Here is a 17963-nt window from a genome sequence, read left to right as displayed (position 1 = left end):
AATTAGAAATCGGTCCCGAGGATGCCGTGCAAAATCTAAAGTATAGCCTTCTCTTATCATGGTAAGAACCCACTGGTCCATCGTTACTTTGCTCCAATTCCTCGAAAAAACAGGGACAGTCTGCCCCCTATCTCCGGCACCAAGGAAGGGACCTGTGCCCCTTTATTGTGATGATTTTGCACCGGAAGCAGACTGGGAGATACCAAGCCTGCCGAACCGGAGGCCCCGAAAGGACTGGGACCAGGTCTGTTGCCTGTTAAGAGCTTGCCGAAAAGGAGCCGCAGGTACTCTAGATGGGCGAAATCTTCGAATCCCTCTGAATCTGGCCCGGGAAGAAAAAGAGCCTCTGGATTTCGGTCTATCCTCTGGTAACCGATGAATCTTATTCTCCTCCAGAGATTGGATCATATCTTCCAGGTCTTTACTGTAAAGCAGTTTGTCTTTGAAAGGCAAGGACCCAAGCTGTGACTTGAAGGAGACATCCGTCGACCAGTTTCTCAACCAGAGGAGCCTGCGAGTTGAGACAGCTGAAACCATGGATCTGGCCGATGTATGCAATAGATCAAGTAGTGCATCCGCTCTGTACCCCCCCGAAGCTTCCAGACGACCTGCCTGGACCGCCTCTTCATCCAATAAGGCAGCATTAGCTTGCAACTGCTGAATCCAGTGGAGACCCGCTCGTAAGGAGAAACTGCTGCAAATAGCCGCACGTACTCCCAGTGCTGAAACCTCAAAAATCCTTTTAAGTTGCACTTCCAACTTCCTGTCTTGCCGGTCCTTGAGTGCTGTAGCTCCAGTAACCGGGATCGTGGTCTTCTTGGTAACAGTGGACACTGCCACATCTACCTTGGGTACTCGAAGCAGCTGTAAAGCATCCTCTGGCAGAGGATATAGCTTGTCCATGGCTTTTCTCACTTTCAATCCCAGGTCTGGGGTATCCCAATTCCCAGAAGAGCAAATCTGTAGCCGAGAAATGAAAGGGAAAGGAAGAAGCAGGGCCTCTCAGACCCAGCAACACCGGATCCAAAGCACCCAGTTTAGACTCCGCAGGGGGACCTTCAATGCCCAGTTCAGCTAAAATAGAAGGAATAAGGGAACCCAATTCCTCCTTTCTAAAGAGGCGCACCACCTTAGGGTCAACCCCTTCCGCAGCATGCGCCTCACACATTGTGCCTTGGTGCTGTAAATCAGGGTCTACATCCACCCCCTGTGGGGGCTTGGGCTGGAGGTGTGGGTCATCTGGATCAGAATCCTGACTAGAAGTATCCGAGTAATCTGGGGAACACCTGACTGACTGAGATGCTTAGGCAGAGCAGGCTCCACACCTCCCTTAGAGGTAGACCATTTCTTAGCAGAGGGCTTAGAACCTTGAGAAACGACCTTTTTACCAGATTGCAGCTTCACTAACTTCCTCTCCTTGTAAGCTTTATGAAGCAACAACACAAAATTGTGACGAAAAAGAGGAAGAGGAGGAGGAGGAGGCCCCCTCGGGGCTATCCTCCATTGTAGGGGAACGAGGCTGTAAAGGTTCCCTGTCCATTGGGAAACCTTGCTGGGGAGAAAAAGGAGGAGGTAAACCCCCCTCCCCTAGCGCTGCACTAGACACAACCCTGAATGACTGGAAAATGACCCCCGTTCCCGTGCTGAACGGGAACTGATCAGCCTCAGAGTGAAGTGCGGCAGACGCCCCGACCGGGACCCAGGCAGACTAACTATTTTTGCCATTGAATTTTATTTTTCTGCTCCCGACGATCCCTCCCCCCCCCCCCCGGGATGCAAGCCGAGCAAAGGCCCTCCCTGGAGATCCGCGAGCGGACCGACCTGCACGCGCAGCAAACGGACAAACGCAGCATCGAGTCGTGACAGGAAAATAAAGACAAAAGAAATTAAAGAAAATTCAATGAATAAATAGCAAAACGAAAGGCAAACCTCGTGCTGAGACAGGGAGTGAAGGAGAGAGAGCCAGTGCGGGAGAAAATGAAAGCAAAACTTTTTTTAAATTATAAAACTTGCCCGGCAGTGGGTCAAGGTGCTGATCCTTTCGGGTAATGTGAACCAGGCTCCCTGGTGTCACACCCAAGCTGCTAAGTAAATAAGTAGGGCCCTCGACTCTGTGAAGCAGCTGCCTCAGACCAGTGGGGGATGGTTCTCTCAGAACCAAACGACCTCCTGGGAGGCTACCGACCACTGTGCTGCCACAAGTTCCTTTCTTTTATTTATATATATATAAAATTTTAATTTTTTTTTTTTTTAAATAAAGCTGAAATAATCCAGAAACAAAAGAACTAAACACAAGATACCAACTAAGCACACAGCCCAGACTGTAGGATTTGCACCTCCACCATCTGCTGCAGACAGAGGAATACTGCTGGACTGTAGGTGGCACCAGCCTATTTATAGGCGGAGTTTGTTTTGATAACTGCTCTGTCTACATCTGTTTGGGGGGGGGCGGGGGGCAAAACCCAGGAGTCTGGACTGATCTGGGTACATACAGGGAACATAGAAATTCCCAGGCAATATAAAATAAAAACTGAAAATGAAGGTCCCTACAGATAAAGCATGGGACATAAGTCTCTGTGTACAGCCCATTAAACCTACCTTAGAACATTGGTTGTGTTTATAGTCCATAGGGAATGAAGGCTTTGTCCATCCAGCAGCTGAGATATGGTAGAAGTTACCACCAACAGATTTTCATACCCTTCTCCTGGCACCTTCATGAGATAACGAATATCTTCAGAACTGAAGTAAAACAAGAGTAATTTAATAATGTTTCTTATACTATGGTGCATCTTTAATTACAAGCAGAAGAGTCTAATAAATAACCATCACTACCAATGTGAAGTAAGAAATACATACTGTTATAACATCTGGATTCAACTGAAGACTGATATTTTTCCCCATCAATATATTATTTGGAAATTACAAATGGACTTTAAAAGTGTGTTCATTTTTCGCAAGCCACATTACTGAAACCTCTAAATGTAGTTTTCACTCTCTATCTTTCTTGCAAGAGTTTTTTCAGGACTGGCAAATTGCACCAGCATTTCATTAACCTTGCATCTCATATGTAATTACTGTCATTATATCTGGCACACTATTCAAGTGCTTGGAGAGAGCTGCTTCCCAGTCTAATTGATCCAGGCCCTTTTCTGCTTCTAGAATGCTCTCCTGAGCATGGGTAGTGAAAATAAACTTTTAAAAAACGTAAAAATATTTCAAGAAGTGGTCACAACCATCTCCTCCTACCAGCCTTCACATGTGCACACACTTCTATGGCAATTTCTGTTTGAGTCCTTACCAAAATATATTATTTAGTTTTTATAAGGTCTACAGACTCTTTGTGCAAACCTACAGTCTGGAATATCACAGGGAACACATTAAAAACAATATAATAGTCGGGGCAAAATACTCATTTTTATTAGATTTACGCATCCCACCCAAGAGATTGGTAAGTCCATCCATTTTTTGCACATTCTGGCGTATATCAGCCAATAGACTTTCATAGTAACGAGCCTGAGGTCTCGAGGAATATAAATACCCAAATAGGTGAACCCATCGCAGACCACCCTGAAATTCACCATGCTTACTGGGACAACATTATGGGGCCCTATATGGAAGATTTCCGATTTGTCATAATTGACTTTATAACTAGAAAGATTCCCAAAATTTATCTGGAGGTATAAACGTCCACACATTAAGCTTAGCCAGTTGTGGTTTCCTAAGAAACAAGGGGGGATGGTGCTTCCCAACCTAAGGGTTTATTACTGGGTAGCCCGCTCACTTCCACTTAAGGTATGGTTTAGGCATGTTGGTGCCGTTTGGCGGTCCCTAGAACAGTCTGATGAGATGGACCTTGCTTTACTCCCTTTTATGTCCCAATCTTCCTCAATTCGCAGGAGAATAACTAGGAGCAGATCTTTGTTAGCCCACATGTTGCAGGTCTGGGGACAAGTTGTGGGATATTTGGGGCTCACTAGGGAAGCTGTTTCTTTGATGGGGCCCATATGTGGCAACACTACGATATCGGGCCTTACCCTTTGCTCCAGGGTTGAAGACTTGGAGAGAGTGTGGCTTAATTAGGCTAGCCCAGCTTTCGGAAGACTGGAAGTTCCTTACTTTTGAAGCCCTCATCTCTGACTTTGATCTTCCCGCAAATTCCCATGCTATTTGCAATTTCATGCTGCCCTCTTTCAGTTGTTTGATTTAACGGTCTTCTCTACCGGAGTTAAGTGGGCTGCAGCGTTATATTTCTGACCCTGATGTTTTTGTAAAGGGCATAACACTAATCTATTGGGGGGGTGCTTCATGGAAAATTTGGCTCTGTTACTTCTGGTAGTTTGATTTGTCAATGGAACGAAGATTTGGCTACTTCTCTTTCCCCGCCTGAGTGGAAAATCATATGGTCAAATGCTCATCGTAGCTCTCTTTGTCAACGGCGAGTTGAATTAATGGTCCAGCAATTGCAGAGAACATATAGAATGCCTGTCTATTACTCTACTATATTTCCTGACTACAGCCCATACTGTTGGAGGGGCTGTGGGAAATGAGGTACTTATATACATATGTGATGGTACTGTGTGGGAGTCTGAGACTTCTGGCGTGAAGTGGCTGCTGTCATTGCTGATTATCATTGGTGTTCCCATATATTTAGCTCCCCTCATAGGCCTGCTTGGGAGGTGGGAAGGCTCTTTAGTCCTGAGGAAATTTCAATGTCTGCTGAGCCAATTACTTTTAGCGGCCCGATTTACTACTGCAACTTTTTGGAAGAGGAACCCAAGCTTTGAGTACTGGCAGCGCCAAGTCCGCCACATTGCTGATATCTAAAATCTTCAAAATGCACTCCGGTATGGGCAGTTTAAATATTGAGCTATTTGGGGTCCCTATTATTCTTATCTAGAGAATTCTGTTTCTACCTAATTGTATTCTCCTCCTTTTTTCTTTGATTCTTGGCTGTATCTGTGCAATCACCTCCCACTGAGTCATTCCTTTCTGGTGATAGATACTTTGGATTTAGTAATGCATTAGGTCCTGATGCTGAGAGTATTGTATTATATCCCTCTTATGCGTTTTCTTGCATGTTGGAAAAATTTATAAAGAGATATAAAACAAAAAAAAAAGTAAAATAGACAATAGAGGCAAGAACAGAAGAGGTCTTGGACATACCTGGATATAGGAATAGGTATATATCCTGCACTGTTCAACTTCTTCTCCCATTCAGGATCTTGCTTGATAGTTTTAGGTTTAGTTGATATGCCAGTTGCTAAAGTATAAAGATCCCCCAGGGCATAAGCATAAATAGAATGGCCTGTGGAAACAAGGAGCACATTTAAAAATAAATGTATATCTTTCTTACTTTTGTTCTAGCAGTTTCATTGTCAATGTTAGCTCAAAGGATTTCTGTATACATCCCCAAAAGGCATAACCTGGTTCAGTATTATTAAATGCCAGTGTGCAATACAACTTGTTCGAGAGGTAAGAATGATTTCTTTTTCTATTTACTATGTTAGATGAATTATATTTATGAAAATTAATTCCATTAATGTATTTGTAAGCTGCTTTGCGTGTTCACATTGGGTTCAATAAAGTGGGATAGAAGATCAAACAGAAGAAGCAAGTTTGCTTACCATAAACTGTGTTTTCCGTAGAATTAACCATGCTATTTCGGTGATGTCACCAATGGCACTCTCACGGACATTCTCTTCTCTGAGTTAAAGTCTTTGAACTACTGCGCCTGTGTGGCACTTCCTGCATGAAGCACGACACCAGTCTCTTCAGTTAGGGAGAAAGCTAGAAGATAGCATTATGATAGAAAGAGCAGAGACAAGAAACATGTCCAGGGAGGAGGGAGGGAACACATGGCTAATTCATTCTGCTATCTACAGAAAACACCGTTTTCCTGCAATGTGAGAGGCAGAGTTCAACTGCAGATGCCCATTCCATCAGCTGGTTTATTTCCTGCGACACTTGTTGGCTCTTGGTTCCTCCATAGCGATTGATATAAGCCACCATCGTCGCATTGTCTGACATTACGCGAACCGCTTGATTCCAGTCTGTGGCTGAACCGCAAGCATACCAGCCGTACCACTCAGGCCTCCAGGCATTTGATATTCCAGTGGGACTATTCAGCATTCCAGCGCTCCTGGGCTGTTAACGCCAGAGAGTGGGCCCCCAACCATGGAAGCTTGCATCAGTCGTGAGTATCAACCAGGCCAGAGAGGACAAGGGAACTCCCTCAGATGATCCTCCTGCAACCACCACTGGAGGCAAGAGCAGATTTCCATCGGCAAGTGGAGCTGAATCGCATAAGCCTGAGACTGGAGGTTCCAACGAGATAGCAGGGGCGCTGAAGAGGACGTATATGCACCCTTGCCCACGCACTACTTCCAGGGTAGCTGCCATCAAGCTGAGTACCTGTAAGTAGGAGCACATTGTCGGGCGTATGGTGTTCATCAACTGACGCACTTGAAACATCAATCTCTGGATCTGAACTTCCAGTAGGAAAACTCGGTCCTGTCCTTTGTCGAACCGGACCCCCAGATACTCCAACTGGGATGGTTGAAGATTGCTCTTGGTCAGGTTCACCACCCAACTGAGCTCCTGCAATAAGGAGATCACCTTGTGTGTCACTGAGACTTGGCTTGAATCAGCCAGTCGCCCAAATACAGGTGCACCAGGATACATTCTTTTCGCAGGGCTGCCGCCGCTACTACCATAATCTTGGAAAATGTTCAGAGAGCGGTGGTTAGACCAAAAGGCAGCGCCTGAAACCAATAACTGTGTCCCAACACCACAAAGCATAGAAAGCGTGTTCCAATCGGATGGGAATATGAAGGTAAGCCTCGGACATATCCAAAGAGGTCAGAAATTCCCCCGACTGCACCACCATTATTACAAAGCGTAAGGTTTCCATTCAAAAATGAGTCACCTTCAAGTGACAATTGACCCTCTTGAGATCCAAGATGGGACAAAAGGAGCTCTCCTTCTTGGGCACAACAAAATAAATGGAATTATCACCCCATACATTCTTGAGACGTGGGCACTGGAACCACAGCCTAAGGAGCTTCTGAAGCAAGAACTCCACTGCCTGTTTTTCTGCAGGTAGTGGCAAGGGGACACCATGAACACATCCCGAGGAATATTGCAAAATTCCAGTGCATACCCTTTGCGTATTACCTCCAGGACCACTGGTCCGAAAAAAGAGAGAAAGACATCCCCCTATTTCCTGTTCTGGAAGGTGGATTGGCAAACCTTCATTGGGAAGCTGTATCAGCTGACCAATTTCGCAACTAGAGTTGACACCTGGCCGCTATCACTGAAGCCACTTCTCTGGCTGAGGTCCGGACCAAATCACAGCCTGCGTCTGCTAAAAAGGCATAGCAGGCTCCATAACCGCTCTGGAATTCCCTCCACATTCAACCTCCTGAGAGAGAAGCAGACAAGATCTTGCCACTAGGGCACAACAAGAGGCAATCTGTAAATTCATCGCCACTGTCTCAAAGGCTTGTTTAAGAACAGCTTCAAGCCTTCTATCATGTACATCCTTCAAGGCCGCTCCTCCCTCTACAGGGATAGTCGTCCCCTTAGACATGGCACATACCAGAACATCCACTTTGGGAAAATGTAAATGCTCTCACACAGTCGGATCCGGGGGTACAGGCCTTCCAAAGTCCGCCCCCTTTAAAATATGCTTCTGGGGCATCCCACTCCATAGCAATCAATTCCTGGATGGCATCCATCACGGGGGGGGGGGGGGGGAAGAGGCTTTACATAAGGAAACCAAAATGGGATTCTTCCTCGGCTCTGCCATAGCATCCAAACCAGGAACACCCAGCTGTTGCAAGGTCTGGGAAATCAGGGCCAGCAGTTCATCTCTATGAAATAATCACAACATTGTTCGATACGGTTCCAGCCCTGGAGGAATTTTTCCATCTTGCAGGAAATCAGGATCAACCTCATCATCAGTGCCAACCGGATTCCTATCGGGAACACCCGCAGGGAGCAGAGTCGAGCCCCAGCGCTTAAGCATAGGACTGGAAGAGGGAGGAACCACCAGCTGAGGGTCCGACCAGATAGAAACGGGGGAAGCAGAGGGCTGCGTCTGAAGAAAAGCTTGTATGCCTTGAAAAAATTCCACCCAAGAAAAAGCAGCCAGGTCCAGACCAAGTCCAGAAGGAACTGGAGCTGCTCCACAGAAATGCCCTCGCCAGCAGAGAAGCCAGTCAAGGGAGAACCAAGATCTGGCGTCCCCCCCAGTCAAAGCTGTGACAAACCCATCATCAGAATGGGAAGAGCCAGGCTTAGCAAAATCCGAGAAAGCAACTCTCCCTGAGCATCTGAGCAGTGCCTACACAGGTTAGAAACCAGGTCAGGCTGAGAAGTCCTAATATGACAGGCAACACAAATAGGAAGACACTTAGGCTTCTTGCTTACTGGCACCATCGCTGCAGTAAATGTGCGTCGGAATGGTTCGCGCTCAAAAATGAAATGCATCCAAAAAATAAAGCACCTAAAAGAAAGCAAGCAAGGCGCATGCACAACCTGTGCAGCAAGCAAAGCGCGTAAAAAAAGTTTGTGCATGTATAAAGTGCGCCCAAAAACAGAGCGCACATGTGCGCAGAGTTGACACACTGCACATACTGATGGTCTATAGAGGGCAGCAGAACAGCATGCGAGAATGGCTGCCATGTCCTACCACACGACGTGCAAGAAAAAAGTCTAGCCCACTAGGGGCTGCTCAACCTGCCAGGCTACCTAGTTCCCCAACCCCAATGGGAGCGGGAATGAATGTTGGCACGGCGCGCGGAGAACGGAGACCATAGAAAGTCCTGAAACCCCTCTGTCTCCGATTCAGGGAAAACACTTTTTAAAATTTTTTTTAATGTATTTATTTATTTTTAAACCTTACCTGAGAGTTCACTTACCCAGCTGAGTACAGAGACAGTCTCCAGCTGCAGGGGGAGAGGGCATCTGCCGTCAGTACCATGCTCAGCCTCCTGCACCCGCTGCCTTTCAACTGAATTAGCAGCTAAGTCCACACTGGGAAACCCAGCTATAGGACCAAAGGCACAACTCTGAGGGACCACGGAAATCATCTCAGGAATTCTCAACTGGAACAGGGACTTTTAGGTATCACCGCAGAAGTGCGGGACTTTCTTTTTCTGAATTTAGAATTTCAAACTTCTCCTTTCAAAAAGCTCAAAGCAATCCCCATAGGGAGATGCATGTCCACCATCTGCTGAAGACAGAATACTGGCAGGCTGGGGTCATTGCAGCTTGCTCCATCTCCATCTGTTGGCAGAGGAGCATAAACCCACTGGTCCTGAGTCCATCTGTCTACAAACTAGGAAATTATGGTTGTCAGTGATGGACATTGTGTCTGCACTGACAATATTTAAAGCCGGGGTTTTTGGGGCCCGATATTGTGGCACTGAAAAGTGCTGTTTGGGGAAATCGCTAACGCAAAGAAGAAGAAATAAGGATAGAAAAACCTGAAGAGGCGCAGAGAAAAGAAACGTGTCCATGCCTGAGCATGGAAAAAAAAAACTAAACTGAAGAGACTGGTATCGAGCTTCGCTTGGGAAATGCTGCACAGGCGCAGTAACTCAAAGAGAATGCCTGTGAAAGCGCCAGTGACATCACCCGAAAAGCATGGCTAATTCAGCCTGTTTATCAACGGAAAAATAGAAATTATCTTGCCATTTATTCACATCTTTATTTCAATACCAGCATTACTGAAGTACTCAACAATAAAAACAGATGCTGCACACTACTGAACATTTCAAACTGGAATGGCAGCTGCTCAGACGGATAAGTTGAAAGACAATATATACACAATTGCCTTCTGAGAGAGAACAGATAGTGTGGCAAGTGGAATGGTCAACCTGTTTTTAGGCTATCCCCATTTAGCCACCAGTACAATATAAACAGTGCATAAATCAATGGAAAATTAATTAGAAGCAACACAGTTAGATACATTAATGAGACACTTAAAATGTAAGAGAAAAAACATAAGTTTGATCTCTCTAGATCAAGTGTACTTGCTACCTTACTTATTGTGAATTCACTCTGGGTCAAAAAGAAAAAAAAGAAGTTTCAGCATTACTAATTCAGTAACAAACACATTAGATTGCAGAGCAACAATTTCATCTTCTTCAGGCAGCTTTCTGGCAGTTCCCCTGTGGTGAGCCAGATAAAAGAACAAAAAGCAAAACGGTCCCAGAATTTCCTTCACGGTCCCAGAAAGGTAAGCTCCATAGATCAGCGCTTTGAAATCTAAAGAAAGGATGTCAACTTTTTGTCTTCCAGGAGCTCATCTAACTTCCTCTGAAACATGTACATGGATGCAGTCAGGTCCCGCTTCCTCTGGAAACATACCCAACAGCTTCACCACTCTCAGCATAAATTACCAATTCCTCCAGTATCACCTCTATTACTGCAGTAAGCCAGCTTTGTTTTCTTCCTTTCCCTGCTATGTTCACAGGCTGTGCAGCAAAAGGAAGAACCTACACTGTGCTCACCTGTGTGTCAGATTGCCAAAATAATGCAATGATGATGGCATCCAGAATAAATAGGGAACCCTTCATGACGGGATATTGCAGATGCTTCCTAAAACCTCAAGACCTAAGAAGAGCTTTCTCTACAGAATGAAGCAGTTCACTGTTGGTTAGATGGGATAGTGTGAAGGAATGGTTCAATTACCCTTGTAAAATAGAAGATAGCGAGTGCCAGACTTGGTGACATGCAACAAGTACCCAGTTGTTCCATTAAGGCTCAGGCTGCCATTCTGTCCTATAACATCTCCATTTCTTCCTGAATAGAAGTAGCCTTGAATCTACAAAAATCATGCAAAGAAAAAAATGCATTAAAATAATTTAGATAGGTTCTATCACATACTAATTATACTAGACAGTTTACCTATGGATTTGAAATATGTTAAGTTTTCAATTTAGAACAGATTGGCTCAAAATAAAATGTATGAATAATGAATAGAAGTGAGTTGCCCAATAAATGGAGCTCACGAGGAGGGGTATAGGGAGAAATAAAAAGAGGCGAGGTAGTGAGGCGTGAGTAAAAGGTGTTTGATCTTTATGTGGAAACAGGAAGCCAATGTAGTGACTTCAGAAGCAAATTATAAGAGGGTAGTGACTCTGGTGAAACATGTATTTGATTTATACTCTGCCTTTCAGGCACTTGAAAGTATTTCACACAACTAAATTCTGAATAGTGTAGTGGAGAGAGATGGTTCACTGGAGACTTATGAGAAGCAGGCTGCAGTAGTCTAAGCAGGAGATGAGGATTCTGGAATTGTGTTCAGAAAAAGAGGGGTGGATTGTGGTGATCCAGAAAAAGAAATGACAATTTAGCAGTGTTTTGGATATGTGTAGAGGAGGGAGAGCGAGCGAAAGAGAGGAGTCTAAGATGACCCCAAGAATGACTGTGTTATCCACAGAAATAGAGAAAGGGGAATGAGGACAAGTGAGTTTTGGGGCAAGATAAGGAGTTCTGACCTGAAAATGTTGAGTTTAAAGTGGCAGTGGGCTATCCAAGCAGTGATATCAGACATGCAGACAAATTTGTGACTGTATTCCTGATTAAATTTCTGATGTCGAGGTTGGCTCCAGCTTTTGATGCAGTGATTCGGAGACTGTGGAATGTTTTTGTTTTGTTTCACTTTGCTTGTCTGGCAGGGGGTAGGGTTAAAGAAAAGCAAATGTTGCTTACCTGTAACAGGTGTTCTCACAGGACAGCAGGATGTTAGTCCTCATATATGGGTGACATCACAGGATGGAGCCCAATCACGGAACACTTTTGTCAAAGTTTCTAGAACTTTGACTGGCACCTACTGGGCATGGCACTAAACCTGCAGCCAGCAGGAGTCCCCCTTCAGTCCTTTCAGCTGATTCTGGATCGCTGGGGTCTCCCAATCCTAGACCTGTGGTAACTTCTCAAAATGTGAAATTTGTACAATTCTTCAGTCGCAGGAGAGATCTGAAGTCAGTGGAGATCAATGCCCTAGTGCAGAAGTGTCCGGAAGACAATTTGTTGTATGCCTTTCCTCCAAGGTCCATGTTGGGCAGATTGATTTAAAAACAAAAAAAACAAAAAAAACTAAACACCAGAAAGGAATGGGGCTCTTGGTTACTCCAGATTGGCCTAGGACACTATGGTATGCAGATCTGCAGCAGCTTCTGGTGGTCTTGCCCCTTCAACTTATGGCGCACACAAAGATCTGACTATTATTGTCTTCCAGTATGGTCTTTGAAAGGGCTCTCTTGCTGCAATGTGGATTCTCAGCGGCAGTGTTTTCCACCTTGCTAAGAGCTAGAAAGTTATCCATTTTCTTGGTCTATGTAGGACAGTGCCGAAAAGTGAAATAAGAAAACGAACCCAACACAGCGGGGTGGTGGGCGGGTTTCATGAGGACTAACATCCTGCTGTCCTGTGAGAACACCTGTTACAGGTAAGTAACATTTGCTTTCTCACAGGACAAGCAGGACGGTAGTCCTCACATATAGGTGAGTACTGAGCTGAGGATGTCCGAGAAATGTACCAAATGTACCCAAGATATGCAATAGGCACAAGGATTAGGGAAGAATTTGGTAGAGGGCATCCTGAACCCTAATGGGCAGGCAGAAGGGTGTTGGTACATCAAGTTGTAAAATGGTTGCGCAAGACAGATTGGCAGAAGATGGAATCTTGTTTTCCGGCCCTGTCTAAGCAATAATGGGCTGTAAAGGTATGGAGGGAACTCCAGGTAGCAGCCCTGCAAATGTCAGGAAGTGGCACCGAGCGTAGGTGCGCTACTGAAGTCACCATGGCTTTCACAGAGTGTGCCTTAACACGGTCTTCAAGTGGAATGCCTGCTTGCTGATAGCAAAAGGATATGCAGTCCGCTAACCAGGAGGAGAGAGTCTGCTTACCCACAGGCTGCCCCAATTTGGTGGAGTGGAAAGAGACAAACAACTGAGTGCTTTTCCTGTGGGCAGCTGTACGGTCTAGATAGAAGGCTAGAGCATGTTTACAAACAAGTGTATGCAGAGCCTGTTCTCGCGGATTGGAGTGAGGCCTGGGAAAGGTAGGTAGGTAGTAAAAACATAAGAACATGCCTTACTGGGTCAGACCAAGGGTCCATCAAGCCCAGCATCCTGTTTCCAACAGTGGCCTATCCAGGCCATAAGAACCTGGCAAGTACCCAAAAACTAAGTCTATTCCATGTTACTGTTGCTAGTAAGAGCAGTGGCTATTTTCTAAGTCAACTTAATTAATAGCAGGTAATGGACTTCTCCTCCAAGAACTTTTCCAATCCTTTTTTAAACACAGCTATACTAATTGCACTAACCACATCCTCTGGCAACAAATTCCAGAGTTTAATTGTGCATTGAGTAAAAAAGAACTTTCTCCAATTAGTTTTAAATGCCACATGCTAACTTCATGGAGTGTCCCCTAGTCTATTATCCGAAAGAGTAAATAACCGATTCACATCTACCCGTTCTAGAACTCTCATGATTTTAAACACCTCTATCATATCCCCCCTCAGCCATCTCTTCTCCAATCTGAAAAGTCCTAACCTCTTTAGTCTTTCCTCATAGGGGAGCTGTTCAATTCCCCTTATTTTGGTAGCCCTTCTCTGTACCTTCTCCGTCGCAATTATATCTTTTTTGAGATGCGGCGACCAGAATTGTACACAGTATTCAAGGTGCGATAAAGAGGCATTATGACATTTTCCGTTTTATTCACCATTCCCTTTCTAATAATTCTGTTTGCTTTTTTGACTGCCGCAGCACACTGAACCGATTTCAATGTGTTATCCACTATGACGCCTAGATCTCTTTCTTGGGTTGTAGCACCTAATATGGAATCTAACATTGTGTAACTATAGCATGGGTTATTTTTCCCTATATGCATCACCTTGCACTTATCCACATTAAATTTCATCTGCCATTTTGATGCCCAATTTTCCAGTCTCACAAGGTCTTCCTGCAATTTATCACAATCTGCTTGTGATTTAACTACTCTGAACAATTTTGTATCATCTGCAAATTTGATCTCACTCGTCGTATTTCTTTCCAGATCATTTATAAATATATTGAAAAGTAAGGGTCCCAATACAGATCCCTGAGGCACTCCATTGCCCACTCCCTTCCACTGAGAAAATTGTCCATTTAATCCTACTCTGTTTCCTGTCTTTTAGCCAATTTGCAATCCACGAAAGGACATCGCCACCTATCCCATGACTTTTTACTTTTCCTAGAAGCCTCTCATGAGGAACTTTGTCAAACGCCTTCTGAAAATCCAAGTATACTACATCTACCCGTTCACCTTTATCCACATTTATTAACTCCTTCAAAAAAGTGAAGCAGATTGGTGAGGCAAGACTTGCCTTGGGTAAAGCCATGCTGACTTTGTTCCATTAAACCATGTCTTTCTATATGTTCTGTGATTTTGATGTTTAGAACACTTTCCACTATTTTTCCTGGTACTGAAGTCAGGGTAACCGGTCTGTAGTTTCCCGGATCGCCCCTGGAGCCCTTTTTAAATATTGGGGTTACATTTGCTATCCTCCAGTCTTCAGGTATAATGGATGATTTTAATGATAGGTTACAAATTTTTACTAATAGGTCTGAAATTTCATTTTTTAGTTCCTTCAGAACTCTGGGGTGTATACCATCCGGTCCAGATGATTTACTACTCTTCAGTTTGTCAATCAGGTCTACCACATCTTCTAGGTTCACCGTGATTTGGTTCAGTCCATCTGAATCATTACCCATGAAAACCTTCGCCAGTACGGGTACCTCCCCAACATCCTCTTCAGTATACACCAAAGCAAAGAAATCATTTAATCTTTCCGCGATGGCCTTATCTTCTTTAAGTGCCCCTTTCACCTCTCGATCATCTAACGGTCCAACTGACTCCCTCACAGGCTTTCTGCTTCGGATATATTTTAAAAAGTTTTTACTGTGCGTTTTTGCCTCTGCGGCCAACTTCTTTTCAAATTCTCTCTTAGTCTGTTATCAATGTCTTACATTTAACTTGCCAACGTTTATGCATTATCCTATTTTCTTCTGTTGGATCCTTCTTCCAATTTTTGAATGAAGATCTTTTGGCTAAAATAGCTTCTTTCGCCTCCCCTTTTAACCATGCTTTAGTCTATGTGCCTATTTGTAAACCGTTGCGATGGTATATAACTTAGCAACGGTATAGAAAAGTTTTTAAATAAATAAATAAATAAAATAATCGTTTTGCCTTCTTTCCACCTTTCTTAATGTGTGGAATACATCTGGACTGTACTTCTAGAATGGTATTTTTTAACCATGCCTCTTGCACATTTTTTACTTTTGTAGCTGCTCCTTTCAGTTTTTTCCCAACAATTTTTCTCATTTTATGAAAGTTTCCCTTTTGGAAGTTTAGCACGAGAGCTGTGGATTTGCATACTGTTCCTCTTCCAGTCATTAATTCAAATTTTATCATATTATGATCGCTATTGCCAAGCAGCCCCACCACCGTTACCTCTCTCACCAAGTCCCTATCATCAACAAGTCCCTATCATCAACAACCTCCGCATAAACCACTTAAAAAATACTACCTTTCCCACCATTCAACAAAAAAGATTGATTCCTATCATGATCTCTCCGCTTAAACAACTTCTGGGCCTCACCCTTTTCTCACTAACCCTAATTAATGCACAATCCCTCACGAAAAAACCCCACATCCTCTACGACTATTTTCTGGAGGCCAAACCAGACATCTGTGCAATCACCGAATCCTGGCTGAAGCCCGAGGACATGGCTTTAATCAACCAACTTCCGATACATACCTATGACGTTTTTTCAATCCCTAGACTTAAAAAAAAAAAGTGGCGGTCTTCTTTTAACTGCAAAAAAAGAGCTAGGATTTTCACTACTACATTCCAATTCATCTTCCACCCTCGAATTCTCAGTATTTAAATCCAAACATCTTCAAATATGTCTAACTTACGCCCCTCCAGGGCTTCTAGAATCAGACCTGTCCCCTTACTGAACTCATAGCTAAATATATCAACACGGACACTCCGGCTATAATCTTGGGAGACTTTAACCTTCACGTTGATTCGACCCCTCACTCTTCCAACTGCAACACGTTCCTTTCTACGCTTAGTTACATGGGTTTCAATCAAATCATTAACACCCCTACCCATAAAGCAGACACACCCTGGACCTAATCTTCTTAAATGAAGGTCTCACCCCTTCATCCACCCCCACAAGCTCTCCGGTCCCTTGGTCCGATCATAAGATGATCACCACAGTCCTGAAAATCAAGCAATCCACACCCCATTCTCCCCATAAATCCACTATCCAATTTAGGAAATTATGCAACACGGACAACCTCAGCTCCCTTCTATCCAAAGAACTAGATCATCTGGACCTCTCCGATGCAATCGCAGCTACCTCCTCCTGGTTCAAGATCACTAATAAAGTAGCAGACCTAATTTGCCCCATAACCACTAAAGTTCTACATCCTAACTCAGATAACAAGAAACCGTGGTACACACCTGAACTGAAAACCCTCAAGCAAGAACTAAGAAGTAGAGAACACATTTGGTGAAAAAACCCTTCTTCTATGACCCAGGCAGCATATAAATCCCTCATGCACCGCTACAGGTTCGCTATCCTCCGAACAAAGAGAGATTTCTTCGCCCAGAAAATCCATCACTTCATCTTTGACTCTAAAGCACTGTTTTCCTATGTCTCGGCCCTCACCAAACCATCTCCTCCAACTATTCCGGACGACCAAGCATCTAGCAAAGCCTCAGAGCTCACCTCCTACTTTGAGAAAAAAAATCAACAACTTCATATACCCGCTAATCATGAACAAGGTACAATCCCCTCCTCCTTACTCCGCCTCTCTACAACAAAACACAAGTCTCGAAGCTTTTGAGCTCATTTCTTCACTAGAGATAGAAACCTTGCTCAAGAAGTACAAACCCTCCTCACACCCATCAGACTCGATTCCTTCAAACGTACTCTCCTCCATCCCAAAAACCATTGCCAAGCCCATTGCGGCATAAACTGTTCTTTATCTCAAGGACTAGTTCCGGACACTCTAAAACTTGCTATTCTCAAATCGTTACTGAAAAAACCCAATTTGTCTCCTGCAGATCCGGCTAACGTCCGCCCAATAGCCAACCTACCATTCATCTCTTAGAAAAAATAGTCAATAAGCAACTTTCCGAATTTCTGGACGAAAACAAAATCCTAGCTCCAGCTCAGTTCGGGTTCCGCAAGTCTCTAAATACAGAATCTCTCTTAATTTCACTCTCAGACACCATACTCCTGAGCATGGAAAACAAACAACCTTGTCTTCTCGCTCTCCTTGACCTATCAGCTGCCTTCGACACTGTGAACCACTCAATTCTCGTGCAACGGCTAGCTGACATAGGCAAAGGATGTGGATGCCATGTGGATGCCCAACCTCAATCCTCTAACTGTAAAACTCTTCTCTCCTCCCTCAACCATATGGGTTTCAGACAAATAGTAAAAGATCCCACCCACAAAGCAGGTCACACCTTAGACCTCATCTTTATAAACGAAGGTCTCTCATCTCACTCCACCCCTACCTGTTCCACAGTACCTTGGTCTGACCACAGCATCATCACATCTACTTTAGAGATACCTGAACCTCCACCCCACACAACTCAAACTATCTCCATTTCGGTAAGAAAACAGTGCTCAGGAGATCACCTAAGCAAACATCTGACTAAGGAACTAAAGAATCTAGACCTCACAGACACCAACTCAGCTACATCTTCTTGGTTCAACATCACTAACAAGATCGCTGATCAAGTATGTCCCATGAAAACAAAGACCATCAACCCAGACAAAGACAACAAGAAGCCATAGTTCACTACAGAGCTGAAGTCTCGCAAACACGAGCTTAGAAGCAAAGAAAACCAATGGCGAAAAAACCCAACTAAAACATCCCTCCTC

The 17963-nt window shown here is 44.2% G+C and overlaps 1 protein-coding gene across 2 annotated transcripts in view; it reads right to left on the bottom strand.

Moving 5' to 3' along the window:
- FAM234A (family with sequence similarity 234 member A) overlaps positions 1-17963 on the bottom strand; it is a 155007-nt gene that overhangs the window by 54985 nt on the left and 82059 nt on the right. For both annotated transcript variants that reach the window (XM_029576783.1, XM_029576782.1), the window contains 3 exons: positions 10699-10831; positions 5164-5305; positions 2599-2739 (listed from right to left, as the gene is read on the bottom strand). In XM_029576783.1, coding sequence (XP_029432643.1) covers positions 2599-2739; positions 5164-5305; positions 10699-10831 — 416 coding nt within the window. The remainder of the gene's footprint in view (positions 1-2598; positions 2740-5163; positions 5306-10698; positions 10832-17963) is intronic.

This window comes from Rhinatrema bivittatum, chromosome 14, assembly GCF_901001135.1.
Source record: "Rhinatrema bivittatum chromosome 14, aRhiBiv1.1, whole genome shotgun sequence".
Lineage (NCBI taxonomy): Eukaryota > Metazoa > Chordata > Amphibia > Gymnophiona > Rhinatrematidae > Rhinatrema > Rhinatrema bivittatum.
Note: the sequence above shows the minus strand (reverse complement) of the source record. Positions and strands in the feature narration are given on the sequence as shown.